This window comes from Anopheles stephensi, chromosome 3 (assembly GCF_013141755.1).
Source record: "Anopheles stephensi strain Indian chromosome 3, UCI_ANSTEP_V1.0, whole genome shotgun sequence".
Lineage (NCBI taxonomy): Eukaryota > Metazoa > Arthropoda > Insecta > Diptera > Culicidae > Anopheles > Anopheles stephensi.
This window is the reverse complement of record NC_050203.1, coordinates 25,784,728-25,798,944: the sequence shown is the minus strand read 5'-3', so window position 1 is coordinate 25,798,944 and position 14,217 is coordinate 25,784,728. Positions and strand designations below refer to the sequence as shown.

Here is a 14,217-nt window from a genome sequence, read left to right as displayed (position 1 = left end):
TGAACTGTCGTCAGTGCAGCGATTGCTTGAGGAATTTGTCGATCTGATTTCTGTGGTTAGGGCGATACGATGAGGATAAAGATATTTCTAGCGTTAAGCACTTATTTGCATTTCTGCATGGTCTTCCATGTTTCTCACTTTTAAAACCGATAACCATGAACCTGAATCGATGGTAAGCAAAAGACACAAGGTGAGTTGATCTTGAAACAAGGGATCAATGGAATTTCCCATCCGAAGATTTTGGCACCAAACTACGAGCCACAAATGACCTTCCGTTGTTACGGCGTGGGCTGGTCATCTCGCCCGCCTTCGGTTGGTCGTACGGCTATCTCTTTCTTTTGAATAACTCAATAGCTATATTAAATTAGTTATTCAAAAACGTTTCCGTTTTGGCGGAACTGTCCATTAGCTCTTAACGAACAACTGCTAGCACAGTCCACCGAATGGCACTAGTATCACTTACTAGTGTACGGTTTGGTACGGTTAGTTGACGCAAGTTGTTGCCTTGGAATCTCATTATCTGTTCTGCTTGTGACCGTTCATTCATCAAAACGCCGAAAACAATGATCTTCCGGTGGTATAAAATTTGTATAAAAATATTTTTAGCAATAAACGATTCTAGCAACTTCCCCAAGATTTCCCGAGCGAAACCATGATATTGGATTGGAACATAACGGTGCTCAACCATGCGCGTTATGGAGGACTTCTACAGGAGGCCAAGCTAGCGAATATAGAAATTATTTCACAACTCTTGAGCTCTAAACAAACACAGCGTCGAATGGAAGTATCTCAAAGGACTCAAGGTAAAATCCACAGTGCAGCAGAATTATCCAAACGTGTTATTACTCATGACAATGCCTAGGTTTATGCATCTGACGTAAAAGGATGCTAATTTTTTGATCGATTTAATTAACAGACCGGCGTCTGCGAGAACTAATTGCCGCCTTTGTTTCACACGTCACAACTTGGTGGCAGCGTCTCACAAAATAAAAGGGCAAATTTAATTAAAAATTATTTGAATTGTGTAAACCAAAGTAGCGTTCCGGTGGCTGAAACGACAACGGCGCCGGTCTTCACAAGGGGCAGGGCCGGGGTTCAAAACCCATCCAGACCGCCTCCCCGTACGCAGGGCTGACTACTTTGCTACGGGTAAAATCAAATCACAGAAGGCCAGAAATGGCAGGCCGAGACCTCTCGAGGTTGTAGTGCCAAGGAAGAAGAAGAAGTAAACCAAAGTTATTAAGATTTAAAAAAAATCGATAAGTTTCTATAGAATTTGTTCGTCTTATTTGTAGGTCATGCTGAGCTTGCATCATACTGGTCTCTCAGCATTTTTCTCTATTTTCTACTTATACCTTAGTATAAGTAAACTAATAAGATTTTTTGGGCACAAGGAGTCAAGAGGCCCTCGTTACATTGATGGGGCTTGATCCACCACTGGTTCTATGACTTATCCTCCCGGCTTCTCTTCGGAAGATTTTGATACTGTCAATAGGACACGCTGCTAGCAGAGATTTACTCATGATCTTGATCATTGGCTTGAAGTTGAAATAGATATTAAAATGAATTTGTCAACTTTTTTTTTGATATTGTCATCTAAAAGATAAAAGGTATTTGATTGTTTAAAAAAAAATTAAATCAATCTTTCCCTAACACTCATGAAAGTGTCAACGGTCAATTCAAATCGCGACAACCATCATAGCTCTCCCCAGTAATGCCCTGCAATTAATGTTAACGTTACGGCAACGAAAAAAATCAATACGCTCGTTACAACTTGTAGGTCTTCTCTCACACGTTCGCCTTCGGACAGGGAACCGGCAAAAGCAAAACACATGTGTGAGCATCATCAACAACTTCAACCGACACTGATAATTATTCCCTTGGCTTGTACCGCAGCGCAAGTGATAGGGTGTACAACGCATTCTGCCCACACACATCAGAGTGTTCTGTTCCCTGCCAGCGAGTAGATCCGGGAGGATGAAGTTCAGTGAAATAATAGTTCCGCTAGTGGTGGCGTTACAAATTGTACCGAAACTGGTGCATTCGATGCAACCGGCACTGTACGAACTGGACGATTGGACCAAGTGTGACATCGCTCCAGAGAAAGATTGGTACTGCGTTGTGCGTGTGGTACTGTCCGGTGATGCAGTTACGGCCTCAAGCTCCAATTTTGAAGTGGATGATGTACGGCGATTCCGAAGGACACTTCTCGATCGTGGAGTTTGTTTGCCAGCTTCAGAAAGAACTGCGTCTAAAGTTAGCGCACTACCCAGGTCTAGTTTTCCCACCTCGTGGAACCGCTCGGATCGATATGTTTTGAACCGTACGTTCTTTCCTGTTTCGATGCATCCGGACGTGTCGACAGAGCGGGCTGTTAGTGATGAGATTAATCGACGTCTAGTGGCACAGTACCGTGGTCTTACGGCATACACGGAGATAGAATACTGCTTGAAAAGTAACCCAAAGCCAGAGTTCGACCAAGCGATCGGTGTTTCAGTGGCCGTCGCTCTAGCACTCGCTTGCGTTCTGCTGCTGAACGCTCGGCAATGGATCGGAGCCCCGGTTCGGACACGTTCGACGGATCGTAAACCAACGATCAAGCAGTTCGCACTGTTCGATATGTACAAATGCTTCGGTTCGGTTGGAGTAGTTCTAGCGCACTGCTGTCTCTTTGGCCCATTTCTGGTTCCGATGAAGAACATCGAGCTGTTGGAGGAAGTGAGTTTAAAGCAAGACAGATCCACGCGACTGTCGATCGATTAACATTGGATCGTTCCACTAACCGGCGCCACTAGGTCATAGCTCACCCGAACGCGAAGGTATGGCGACTGGTCTGTCCCTTTCTGATGCTGGTGTTCTTCACGATGAGTTCCATGCTGCTTACGGTGAAGCTTTTGCATGCCGATCCCTCCCACCGACCCACATTCGGAGCGATCGTTTTGAATCGATTGATAAGACTGGTGCCACTGAATCTGTTGATGATTGCATTCGGTACGTTAGCGTACGATCGGTTCAGTGGTGGTGGACCGCTCGGGTCGCGTCAGCTGATCATGGAGCAGGGTTTCTGCCGATCGTACTGGTGGATGAACGTGCTGTTCATTTCCAACTTTAATATGCATAAACCGGTAAGGGTAGAAAAATACGTGTGTTTGTAACGATCGAGGCAGGTGCGTGATTCATCGCTGTTGATCTTTATTTACAGTGCCTGCCAGACTCGTGGTACGTTAGTGCGGATATGCAACTGTACGTGTTGATCACACTGACGATCATCGCAATGTTGAGGTAGATCGTGTTTTTAAATTCTAATTTTCCTTCAGTAATATAATCCCTCCTTCTCTTATTCTTAGAACTCCCAAGCACACATGGCCAATTGTTGGATTCATGATCACGTGTTCATTCGTCGGACCATTCCTCACAGTACTGTGGACTGATTTTGATCCCGTTGGACCTTCCAATCTGCACGAGATGCGTTTCTTTCTGCTCGACAGCAATTTTATGGCACAGCTTTACACACCTTTCTACAATAACCTTGCGTGGAGCGTTAGTGGCATGATAGCTGGGATCGTCTACGATCAATACCAACGATCGGATCCCAACTCTGAATCCCAAAAGCGGATATTACGCAACTTGCATCTTGCCATTATGATCCTACTCGTAATACTCGGACTGTCGATCTCCGCTACGATCACAGCTTCGGAAGATGAATCTCAAACCAACCGTTGGTGGTTGGCGGTTTGCTACTCGACGTACAAACTTATCGCCGCATCCTTCTTCGGTGCTTTCTTCTTGCGCATAATACTAGCAGAAAAAGGTACAGCTTTCACATTAGAAAAGCAAATCGATTCTAATATGTATTTTATATTTTTGTTTTAGATATTTACATCCCACCGATCGTTAGGATGGGTGCAACGCTTTACTACTGCATTTACTTCATTCACTTTCCCGTCATGCGAATCGTTTATTGTAGCGATGTGATTAGGGAGACAATAGTAACACCTTTCTTTTTGGTAATAAGACCTTTTCCACCTTTTCCAGCTTGTTACTAATATGTTTGTTATTTTTTCTAGCTTCGCAAATCACTGAAGGTGTTTGGCATTACGTACATCCTGTCCGTACTGCTGCACTACACGTACGAAAATACGGCAATCAAAGTGCTGCGACGACTTTTCTATGCCTGATCGTAGCTTCTATCTTATGGCAGCTCTTTTACATATCAAATGGAAGGGGGAATTAAAGTTATAAATAGGGTAGAACATTATACATACCCAGATAACCAACACTTGTCGGATGGGATTGCGTTGGCAGCTCGCAGTAAGAAATTATTCAAAACAAAACCAAAAATATTATAAGAATCGTTAAAAAAGGTCTACATCAAATTAAATCCTAGCATTAAAATAGGAAAACCTTTTAATTTTTCAGCAAAAAGTTGACTTATTTTCATAAAACATACCGAAGATCTGGTTATAACAACGGTTGAACCGTAACGCTGCTTTTCAAACAAAGTTTAACGGTCAAAACACGGATAATCGAGTGTCGACGAACGAACGGTCGACATTCAGCGTTTGAAAACAGCTCGTTCGTTACGTGTAGGTGTGTTGGTGTTAGTGAGCTTCGTAGCTTCGTGTAGCGCGGGAAACAATTTAAACCTAAAGGAAGGGATTTTAAACTAAAAAAACACAGTGCGTCGAGAAATACCACCTCTTTTCTCTTAAAAAAAATGCAACGAAATGCAAATATTTATGGACAAATAAAAAGAAAAAAAGTGCCTTGAATCTCGGTTTCAATTGCGGCCAAAAGAATCAGTTCCGGACCGTCATTTAAGAAGCAACGTAATGGACCACTGGAAACCGTTACAGTTTGAAGCATAATTAGATTCTTGCTCTCGTTTTTTTTTGCCAATAAAACACTTTGATACTGATCCTGTCATATGAAAGACTGTTGCTTACCCGGTATAAGGTGTCGCGATTCGGGGAAGATAAATTAGATTTAAGCAATACGGCCAGACTGTTCTATTAGAATAAAAAAGAGAATTTAGGCGGTGATGAATGAATTGCCAAAAGCGTAACAAATTACCGTTTCGGGTAGATTCATCTGCAGCAGTCACAATTCGCCATACCATCACATGCCCCATGCCATCCACAAAAGATTCCAAAGCTCAAGGTGAAGTGCACATCTTGAGCCCGTGCTCGACGTAAGTGATTGGAGTAAATAAATAAATAGTTTTTTTTTTGCCTTCCACCCAATTCTCCGACCCAGCTGCTGGTATTATCTGCGTTCTGAGTTTGTCCAAAAACCCCTGACGATTCAAATACGTTTCAACATCCGAACGGTACACATATCGCAGCGGTCCGAACCATGGGCTGGCAAGACGTAGCTTTTGTGCAAATTTTTGTGCTCTCGGTGTTTGTCGTGTCTTGTTGGTCCGCTGCTGAGCATCCCAAAGGTGATCCCTTGATATACGATGCAGTCTTTTCAGTGTGTTTGTGACCATACGATATCCTTTTTGCAGATGATTACGAGCATATGCCGCCACTGTTTCAATATGAAAATTTAACCGACTGTTTTGAGCAATATCCCTCGAGCGTTTACTGTGTTGTGAAAACGGTTCTGAAACCTACGGCGGACTCCAAGATATGGCAGTCTATAGAGGTGACGTCGATCTTCGAAGTTCTGTGATCAAAAGTTGTTATAAAGGTCTTTGTGTTTCTAGAAATACTCCAAAAACCCTTCCTACCACGACCATTCGCTTCTCGATCGAGGAATGTGTGTAGCAGCGTGCATAAAACTGGTGAACAGCTTAAACTCTTCGCACAAAGCCACTCTCGATACGGAACCCCTCACGGTGAAACCCTACGTAGGTGTTTGGTTTGCTTTGAGTGGCTATTGTCAAGTGTTTACATAGATGTATGTCTTTCCTACCTGTAGCATCTTCTTTCGATTCCGTCAGAACAAAACGGTCTTCCTCAACATGAGGCTCGGTACGGTAGGATCCTCAACATCTGTGTAAACCACCACCTGCAGCAGCGTTACAATCTGACCGGATATTCCGAGCTAGAACGATGCACCACAGCGGAATCCCACCGTCCAGCACTTGATGCGTACCACGTGCTGTTCGGACTGATCGTCGTGATTCTTTGTGGAGCGGTTGGCTACGCTAGCTATACCGATTGGCGTGCCACCAAGCCACCGTCCGACAACAACAACGAATCACCGAGACAGCGTGCTGATGGCCTCTGGATGGAGTTTTCACTCCGGCGAACCTGGTCCCAGCTGATTGCCGCACCAAAGTCTAGCCTTCAGCGAGATTTCGCTTTCGTTGAGATCTTTCGCATGCTGTCGGTGTTGATCATACTTGCCATTCACGTGTCCATGTGCTTTACGGCAGCACCGACGGCAAACATGCGCCCACTGGAGGAGTTTTACGGGTTAAAGCTTTCGCTGATCGCTGTAAGCGTGTTTCCGTTTCAGGTGCACACCTTTTTCACGATCAGTGGCGTTATGTTGGCGGTGCATTTTCTCGAACATGCCGCTTCGAAGGCGCACCGTATCGGATGGTCTTTCCTGTGGAAGGGCGTTGTGATGCGTTATGTTCGGATTTTCCCCGTCCTGTTTGTGGTTTGGTTGTATCAGGTGTCCTGGCTCGATTGGTTTGCTCGGGGACCGGGGGACTATAGATACTTTGAGCTGGAGAAGGATAACTGTCGCACTAATGGATGGCTGAACTTTTTGTTCCTCAACAATTACTTTAAATACAGCAATATGGTAAGACGAGTTAACATTTTTTGTCACATCATACAGACTTTTGAAGAAGACTTCTCTTGTTTCGTGTTTGATTCTGAAAGTGTATGCAACAAACATGGCACCTGGCAGCCGATTTTCAGTTCTTTCTTGTTGGACTTCCCTTGCTGCTGCTGATCAACCGTCATCCACGACTGCTGGTACCGCTGCTAACTGCCACAACGATCTTCTCCATTGGAGCTCCTATCGTGAACCTTTACCACCATAAACTGCCTGGAGTTATCCTTGCTAACTTCAAGTAAGTAGAACTTGCCACTTTTCTTCCCGAATCTATTTTTAACAAGTGACTTCCCTTTCCAGGCAACTCCGTTTCGTTTTCTACGCTCATCCGGCCCTGAAAAATGATTACATGCTGTCACATCCACATACCTGCAGCTACTTCAGTGGACTGTTCGCCGGGATAGCGTACCATCGCTATAGAAAAGCTTCGGTCCCCGTCCTTACCAACGGAACTACTGCGTGGCTATTGAAATGGGTGCCACCAACGATGGTTCTACTGCAGGCTATTGTTTCTCCTCTATTCTACGCGCTAGACTACAGTCAACCGATGCTTTGGAATGCAATCTACGGAGCGGTTCATCGATGTTGCTGGGGTGCCATGTGTGCGACGGGCATTCTGTATGGTGCAACGGTATGGCAGGGACGTCACTCGTGGCTTCACTTCCATCCTGTGCTTCAAATGCTGAGCAAACTATCATTCGGTGTGTTTATGGTGCAGTTTAACGTGCTGAAGAGTCTGACGCAAAATGCTACCGGCAATGGAATTGACTTCACTTGGAAGATTTTCGTAAGGATGTGTTAGAGCAAAAATGAAAAAAGGGTTATCTAAATATTGAAAAATACTTCTTCTTTCAGTTTGAATCTGTCGCCTACACGTGGATCGTTTGCTACGCTATAGCACTCGTACTAGCCCTGATGGTCGAACTACCGGCAGCTGCCATTTTCAAACGATTGTTTGGTAAGGATTCGTTAAATTCCTTTCCCCTTACTATGATCTTATATTTGCTGGCTCTTTTTTCCTCTAGGAGCAACCAAATCTCAACACGATGGCAAGGAAAAGGATGCTACAAAATCGGAGTAAAGAGAGTTAAATTGAATGCTTAATGCCAGCAGCCAAACCAGGGATTTGTCTTAAAGCAATTCTACGTTACTTAGTTGTTAATCCTTAACTATAATTTCAATGTTTTTTTCTGTGTGCTCCCAATGTTTCACTTATCACAAAATTCTACACAAGGAAGATGGCTGCAATTATAGCAATACAAATCTCTCCAAGGGACTTGGGTTTACCTACTAGACCCATTCTTTATAACTTTTTCGTCCTGTATTCCAACTGCCCCGGGACCCATCGACGAAGATATCACCGAAATGTTGCCGTTTGATTGAACCGTAGGCGGGTTTGGTTCCGTTCTGCGTGCTTTGCCATTGCTTAGCAGTAGCTTGAAGAGAACATCAAATGGTTTCTCGATGAAGATGAATGCAAAGAGAGCGATTCCGTACGACAGGATGAAGGTTGAGCAAAACGTTGATATCTGTAACGTAAAATACATGATCATTAATCAGTTTTAAGCACAACATTGTAGCAATGCTTACAATCAGTTGAACATTGATGCGCGTATCCTCCGGGTAGTTACCGAACACCACCTTCAGCACAGTCATCTGCACAAGGTAGAATCCGAACCCGAGTCGTGCCATTGCACGGCTAAGTGCATTCCCACTGAACCATCGCCGAAGGGATGAGTTTCGATCGTGGAAGGTGAGCAGCAGAAACGCCATCGAATAGAATGAACCGATGGACAGTTTGTGTACTCCGGACAGGATTGCCATCCAGACGGATGGTTTGTCGAACTGCATCATATTGTAGAGTGGAGCTTGCAGAGCAAATCCGATGATGGAAATGTACGCCAAAGTAAACACATTCTTTATCTGAAAAATGAAGAGCAGTAGGTGTTCAGTCGATATTCGCTACGAGGTACTGAGTTCTTGAGGTTGAACCGATACTTTACAGTCGCGATCGGAAGCGGTAGCTCTTTGCGAGTGATCTTATAGTAGAGTAACCCTGCAATCATGCCGGAAAAGTAGCTACAGCAGTGCGTTTCCGTTGCTTGATATGACTTCACGAAGTACTCGTCGTACCAGAGCTGATATTCGTTCCCTCTGCGAACAATCAATTAGGGTGTAAGACTATGCTGAATCTCTTGTTTGTGATATTTGTGCTTACTTCATGGTCAGCGGCATCATTGCATCCATGGCGTACAGGTACGTGTTGATCATGGGCAGCACGAAACCCACCACGCCCAGTGAGACTGCCGTCCAGAAGGTAGCTTTCGGGAACCGCCACAGCAAAGTCAACACCACCAGTCCGATGACAAACAGCTGAAAGTCGGCCGCCAGATACCAGGTGTGTATGAGGCACTGTTCCTCCGGCTGGTAGTAGTTGTTGATGTACAGGAAGTTGATCCACCACTTCTGGCGACAGATTAGCCGTACTTTGGGCATAATTTTGTAGGCGGAAGGTGTCGTCTGGTACGTATCGTAGCGAGATACGGTGAATAGCATCAGAACTGCGTAGACTGGAAGGGACCTAAAATATAAAATGGAGGACACAGTATTATTCTAGTTGTATAGAGAACTTCTTATGTAGCTTACCTAAGATACCGATTGATTAAACCCTGCCATAGGATACTGATTCGGAAGCGTTTGTTTTCGGTGTGCTCCAGAAACTGCACCGTCAGCAGCAGCCCACTGATACAAAAGAACATGTCCACCTGGAACGGTGCGATCGAGAACAGCATCTGGGACAGTGGGTGAGCTGAAAACTAAATTGGAAGCATAACTAACGTTGCTACTGGAAGCATAAACTAAGCGTTCCTATATCACCTGCTCCATTGCTAGTGGATTCTGGGCAGTAAACATGGCCATCCCAATGAACACGTGCAGCAGCAGTATGAAGCTCATCGTCAGCACCCGTATCAGATCGAGAAAGTCCAAATCCTGCTGATACTGGCTGCGCGTCGCTTTGTACGTTAACCGCAGCCAATTGCGACGGATGGAAAAAGCAGTCCCCAACGTTGCCACTGTGAAGGTAAGCAAGCGGCTAAAGTTCGATGAGTGTGGGCTGTAGCAGCACGCCGGCATATGGATGTTAAGCTCGGAGTGAACATACCACGACTTTTGAGCGATTTCCCGTAATGGTTTTCTTCGGACGATCTACGCGCTAGCCAACTGTCGTAGCACTGGGAAGCGATCGCTAGCAGGAGCAGCAGTGAAAGGAGTGCTACGTAGCAAATATCGAGAATGTCTGTCGCAAAGAAAGGATAAGATGGTTTATTATGGTTTTGTGTGGATTTTTTTTTATAGACGGAAAGATAAACATACCCATAGGACGCTCCCAGTTTGCATTGGTGGTGCATTCTTCTATTTCGGCATATCCGGTAAGATTGTAGCGGGTTCGAAGATCGTAGTTCAGGCACACATTGATCAAGTGTCCGTAAGCTTGACGGTACTGGGTAACGTTAGGCAGCATCCAATCCGACATTGCGTACTAATACATGTAGGCAGAATTGAAGAGATGAAGATAGAATTATTAATAGCTTTTTTTATTAGCTCTAAGGAGAATAAGCAATATTTGAGAGCAATACTATTAGACTTGCAGTAGCTATGGCTAAAGGTTAGGGAACTTCGTTCGAAGGATCGATCACATACTGTAACCTTAATTATATGTATTTAACTCTTTACGATATAAAGAGTATTGTTTCATGATACATAACCGCTTCGGGATCTTCAAGATGTTATCCTCACATGATAAATGAGGATGTCTCAATCAGTGCTGTGCGACAGTTGAATATGCCTAATTTTGAAGAGGAAGACTGTAGACTGAGTGCAGGTTTTACTCATAATTCCATGTCTTATTCTTAGAGATCAAAGGCTCCCTCAAAAGAGAGATAAAGAACCTAAAAAAGACTGGCAGGACCACAAATATATGTTTCGTTCCACACTAAGAGATTCCGCTATAAGCTTTAGCAAGGAGGTCTCCCCTTGACTGCTGATATACAGGCCAGGAAATTCTGAAAGCTAATCGAGAAACATGACCTCCTGGCGATTTATGTTTTATTGATTTTTTTGGTTATTTTGGAATTTTTTGGTTAAACTTGGAAAAGAAAACATTTTTTAACCTTTATTTGTCTTAAGGAAGGATTAGCATCGTAGCAAAGTTGAAAAAAGACTAGAAAAAAACAGTACCATTTCTTTTTCACAACACTTAATAAAATGTTAGCTTGTAGAAGAAGTCACAGTATTAACAACAATGCTTCTTGAAACATAATTTGAATCTAAATTGAACTGAAAGAAACGGTTCAGTGGAACAGAGGACTCCAAAGGCCCAGAGGTTCTATCTTTTAGAATAAGAAGCAGTATAAAACATCATTTGGTCCCATTGATAATGAATCAATAGAATTACATATGACTTAAATCCATATTCGAAAGGTAGATTTGTGATGAGCATCTTAATCGCTCATTGGAATAAACAATATTTGCAGAAGCTTTGGAATACGTGCCTTATTTCCGATGGCAATACATCACCACCTTGTCATTTGGAGGAGTAGGCCTATTCTTGCTTGCATTGTATGACTATTTAATTGGTCAGACCGAAAAGATATTATTTACTTTAAATTTGTAAAAAGTAGATTTGTGAATAGTATATGTTTAGGCTTCAAAATTATTAACCTAAATTTAAAATCTCTAAGCTTCATTCGCAATTTGCATACTTTTAGGCGTTACAAATAAAAGACATGATCAAGCAGATTTAAATGGTGTAAAAAAATCACATAAAAGGATCGGTAATTTATCAACCGATATTTTTATAGGAAAGCTATAATACTTACCCTTTTCGATACGTTAAACTTTGGCTCATAGTATCTATCTGCCGTCGAGCCCAACTGCTCCAACACGCTCGCGCACCGTTCAAGACACACACCACGCGTAAGCACATCATGATTATACTGGAACGTATATTTGGAGTATTTCTGAAGGCGAGGAAAAACCACCACAAAATCACAATTTATTCACTATAAATCTTCAAACTCGATTAAGCAAATCACAACTGGCACCATTTACTTTAATCAGTCTCCATATTTCCGAGCGGCTGTCCGGCTTGATTACCACCTTCGCGATACAGAACACACCCGTCGGCTTGTTGTGGAGACACTGCTCAATGCTGTCGTACACCTGCAGCTGAGGAATTTTCCAGTATTCACTCTCTGGGGAAAATAGAGCACAGCAATACTGGGGCGTAAAAAGATCACGCTCACTTGCCATAAAAAGAAAACTCACTGTTATATCCTAGTAACACATCGTACGCCTCAACGGTTGCTAGATGCCAACCGATACAGAGCACCAAGATCACAGCACGAACCATGTGAGATGTGGAATCCGATTGTAGCACCAGAAAGGGAAACTTCATCATGTCAGTTTTCCATAAATGCAAATCCCTACTGATAACACGATTTTCGATTTTCTTTCAAAAGTATCCTAGACACCACACCAAGACTTCTACCAGTCAGGCCTCGGTCAGGAATACACTCCGATGTGGTACGCGCGGACGTTCAGCAGCTACTGGCTGAGAAATGATCGACAGGCGGCTTGCGATCGTGGGGTGTTGCTGAACGCTAATAATGCGCCGAGCTTCCTACAGTTAAAGGGATAAGCCGGCAGACCGGTGCGTTGTGCAGGTGGCTATGACGTACTGTGTTCTTTCTAGCCGACTAAGATCGAGTAAGATCGTCTTTTCCCACTTTAGGTTATTTTTTCTCCTAACGCTTTATGCATGCTTGCATGGTGTCCGAGGCGGAAGTTTTCATTTCTCTTAATCGTTATAAAATATAAATAAATTAAAATTTACCTCAACAAACGACTAATTTGTATAGAAACGATTTTTCTATTAGCTTTTCCTTCTTCGGTGGCCGCTCGATCGATCGATGATTGATTTTTCTTCCCTCTTTATCTCTTTCGTTGGATCGTTGTTGTTCCTATTCGACACGCATTTTCCGCGTAATTTGGAAGCTTTCGCTTTCATCTCGTCGTTTTTTCAAACAAACCGACCGAAGTCTAATCGTTGCCTTTTCGTAACATTGACCTAGTGTTTTAGTTTATTAAAGGGGAGTTTTCCCTTCGGTGGGGATTATTTTCTATTAGTTTCCCTGACATTAGTGATGCAATTTTTTTTGTAGTGGTGATGGAAACACTATGGGTTTTCTCCGGCATACCGGACCGAGGACAGAAGCTACTTTGGTTTGTTTTAGGAGATCGATTATCTAAGATTATCTAAATACTCAGGTCGGTATAATCATCGAGAAAATATTTTAGAATTTTCCTAGCTTCATTAGCATATTCTCAATACAAACAAAGGAAGCGCACAGTGAGGCCAGCCCTTCAGACTATGAATCACAGAACATTTCCCTGGGCTAAACCCTGACTGCTCAACAATAAGCTACGCCATAATAAGTCCCATTAGATTACAAAGAAATGAATTGTTTGCCAATTTTAGCTGCTCATCTCATCTCGCAACATAAAAGATCGCTTAGAAACAACATCGTGTGAGCATTTATTGACCCATTACATCAGCCCCTTATTGCGTGAGCCTTATTCGCATCATTCGACACACTGGCCCACAATGTTCAACTGAGGGTAATTGTTAAAAGCGAAAGTGTCGAAGACGGTGCGCTCGCTCACACCCAAAAATCGAGAAGTAAGAAGCGGTTGGCGCAACGAGATTTTCAAATTTACCCCTAATGAGGCTCGATCAGCAGCTAGCTAGCGCCATCGCGATCACCAACCGTTCATCAATCAATCAGCGAAAAAAAAAACAAATTCTTCTTTCACTCTCACCCTTCTTCGTTCGAGCACCTCGAAAAGCATGAAAAGCACCCTTAGTTTTACATCGTAAAGGTGTGCGAACCATCTCCCTCACCCGCCAAGGTCATCAGCTGATCATCAAACCCGCCGCATTAAGCCGCGATTCCGCAGCTTGCCCATGTATGTCTATCGCGTAACGTCACGCACTGGTCGGTCGCTACGCTAAACCGGTTTGCGGTCGCCAGGGAACGCATTCATCAACGATTAGACCGTCGTGTTACTATTGCCATGGTGGGGACGGCAAAGAATTTGCTGAATGAATTCAGTATGGCGTTCTGTGGTGCTCAGATAACACCGTCCAGATCAATTAACCTCTAAACTTTACTGTACAGCAGGATGATCCGCGATCGATGGGATCGATACTGACAATCGATTAACTAGTTCGCTTTAGGGTCAAACCTGTCCTAACAAGACAGGAATTAGAGGTCCCGTACGTATAATTAACCAATCCTTCCAGTACGGCACACTTCCAGCATTAATAACACATTATAAAAATATCATCCAAAGCAG

General features: G+C 43.5%; 3 protein-coding genes across 3 annotated transcripts; 2 read left to right on the top strand and 1 right to left on the bottom strand.

Annotated features, from left to right (window-relative positions):
• The first annotated feature begins 1,858 nt into the window (after nt 1-1,858).
• LOC118511433 lies at nt 1,859-4,459 on the top strand. The gene is made up of 6 exons (XM_036054524.1): nt 1,859-2,718; nt 2,796-3,125; nt 3,203-3,282; nt 3,348-3,811; nt 3,874-4,007; nt 4,068-4,459. The coding sequence occupies exons 1-6, from the start codon at nt 1,978-1,980 to the stop codon at nt 4,176-4,178; spliced, it is 1,860 nt and encodes a 619-aa protein (XP_035910417.1). The 5' UTR covers nt 1,859-1,977; the 3' UTR covers nt 4,179-4,459.
• Nucleotides 4,460-4,610: 151 nt separating this feature from the next.
• On the top strand, nt 4,611-7,951 carry LOC118508842 (nose resistant to fluoxetine protein 6-like). The gene is made up of 8 exons (XM_036048592.1): nt 4,611-5,443; nt 5,510-5,649; nt 5,711-5,854; nt 5,926-6,762; nt 6,843-7,036; nt 7,099-7,585; nt 7,654-7,756; nt 7,824-7,951. Exons 1-8 carry the CDS (start codon nt 5,356-5,358, stop codon nt 7,877-7,879), a joined length of 2,049 nt encoding a protein of 682 aa, XP_035904485.1. The 5' UTR covers nt 4,611-5,355; the 3' UTR covers nt 7,880-7,951.
• Nucleotides 7,625-12,496, bottom strand: LOC118511432 (nose resistant to fluoxetine protein 6-like). Its single transcript, XM_036054523.1, has 11 exons — nt 12,127-12,496; nt 11,911-12,053; nt 11,679-11,819; nt 10,174-10,339; nt 9,962-10,096; nt 9,676-9,872; nt 9,445-9,614; nt 9,017-9,379; nt 8,802-8,952; nt 8,389-8,721; nt 7,625-8,327 (listed from the first exon to the last, which is right to left on the bottom strand). Exons 1-11 carry the CDS (start codon nt 12,257-12,259, stop codon nt 8,082-8,084), a joined length of 2,178 nt encoding a protein of 725 aa, XP_035910416.1. The 5' UTR covers nt 12,260-12,496; the 3' UTR covers nt 7,625-8,081.
• Nucleotides 12,497-14,217: the final 1,721 nt, after the last annotated feature.

Excerpts from the sequence above, each read along its gene's own strand:
- LOC118511433 (XM_036054524.1), top strand. The coding sequence starts at position 1,978 with ATGAAGTTCAGTGAAATAATAGTTCCGCTAGTGGTGGCGTTACAAATT. Across the intron at positions 2,719-2,795 it reads ACATCGAGCTGTTGGAGGAA|GTCATAGCTCACCCGAACGC; the intron begins GTGAGTTTAAAG and ends CGGCGCCACTAG. Across the intron at positions 4,008-4,067 it reads TAGTAACACCTTTCTTTTTG|CTTCGCAAATCACTGAAGGT; the intron begins GTAATAAGACCT and ends TATTTTTTCTAG.
- LOC118511432 (XM_036054523.1), bottom strand. The coding sequence starts at position 12,259 with ATGATGAAGTTTCCCTTTCTGGTGCTACAATCGGATTCCACATCTCAC. Across the intron at positions 9,873-9,961 it reads GAAATCGCTCAAAAGTCGTG|TGGCAACGTTGGGGACTGCT; the intron begins GTATGTTCACTC and ends TTACCTTCACAG. Across the intron at positions 9,615-9,675 it reads ATCCACTAGCAATGGAGCAG|TTTTCAGCTCACCCACTGTC; the intron begins GTGATATAGGAA and ends CTTCCAATTTAG.
- LOC118508842 (XM_036048592.1), top strand. The coding sequence starts at position 5,356 with ATGGGCTGGCAAGACGTAGCTTTTGTGCAAATTTTTGTGCTCTCGGTG. Across the intron at positions 6,763-6,842 it reads ACTTTAAATACAGCAATATG|TGTATGCAACAAACATGGCA; the intron begins GTAAGACGAGTT and ends TGATTCTGAAAG. Across the intron at positions 7,586-7,653 it reads ACTTCACTTGGAAGATTTTC|TTTGAATCTGTCGCCTACAC; the intron begins GTAAGGATGTGT and ends TTCTTCTTTCAG.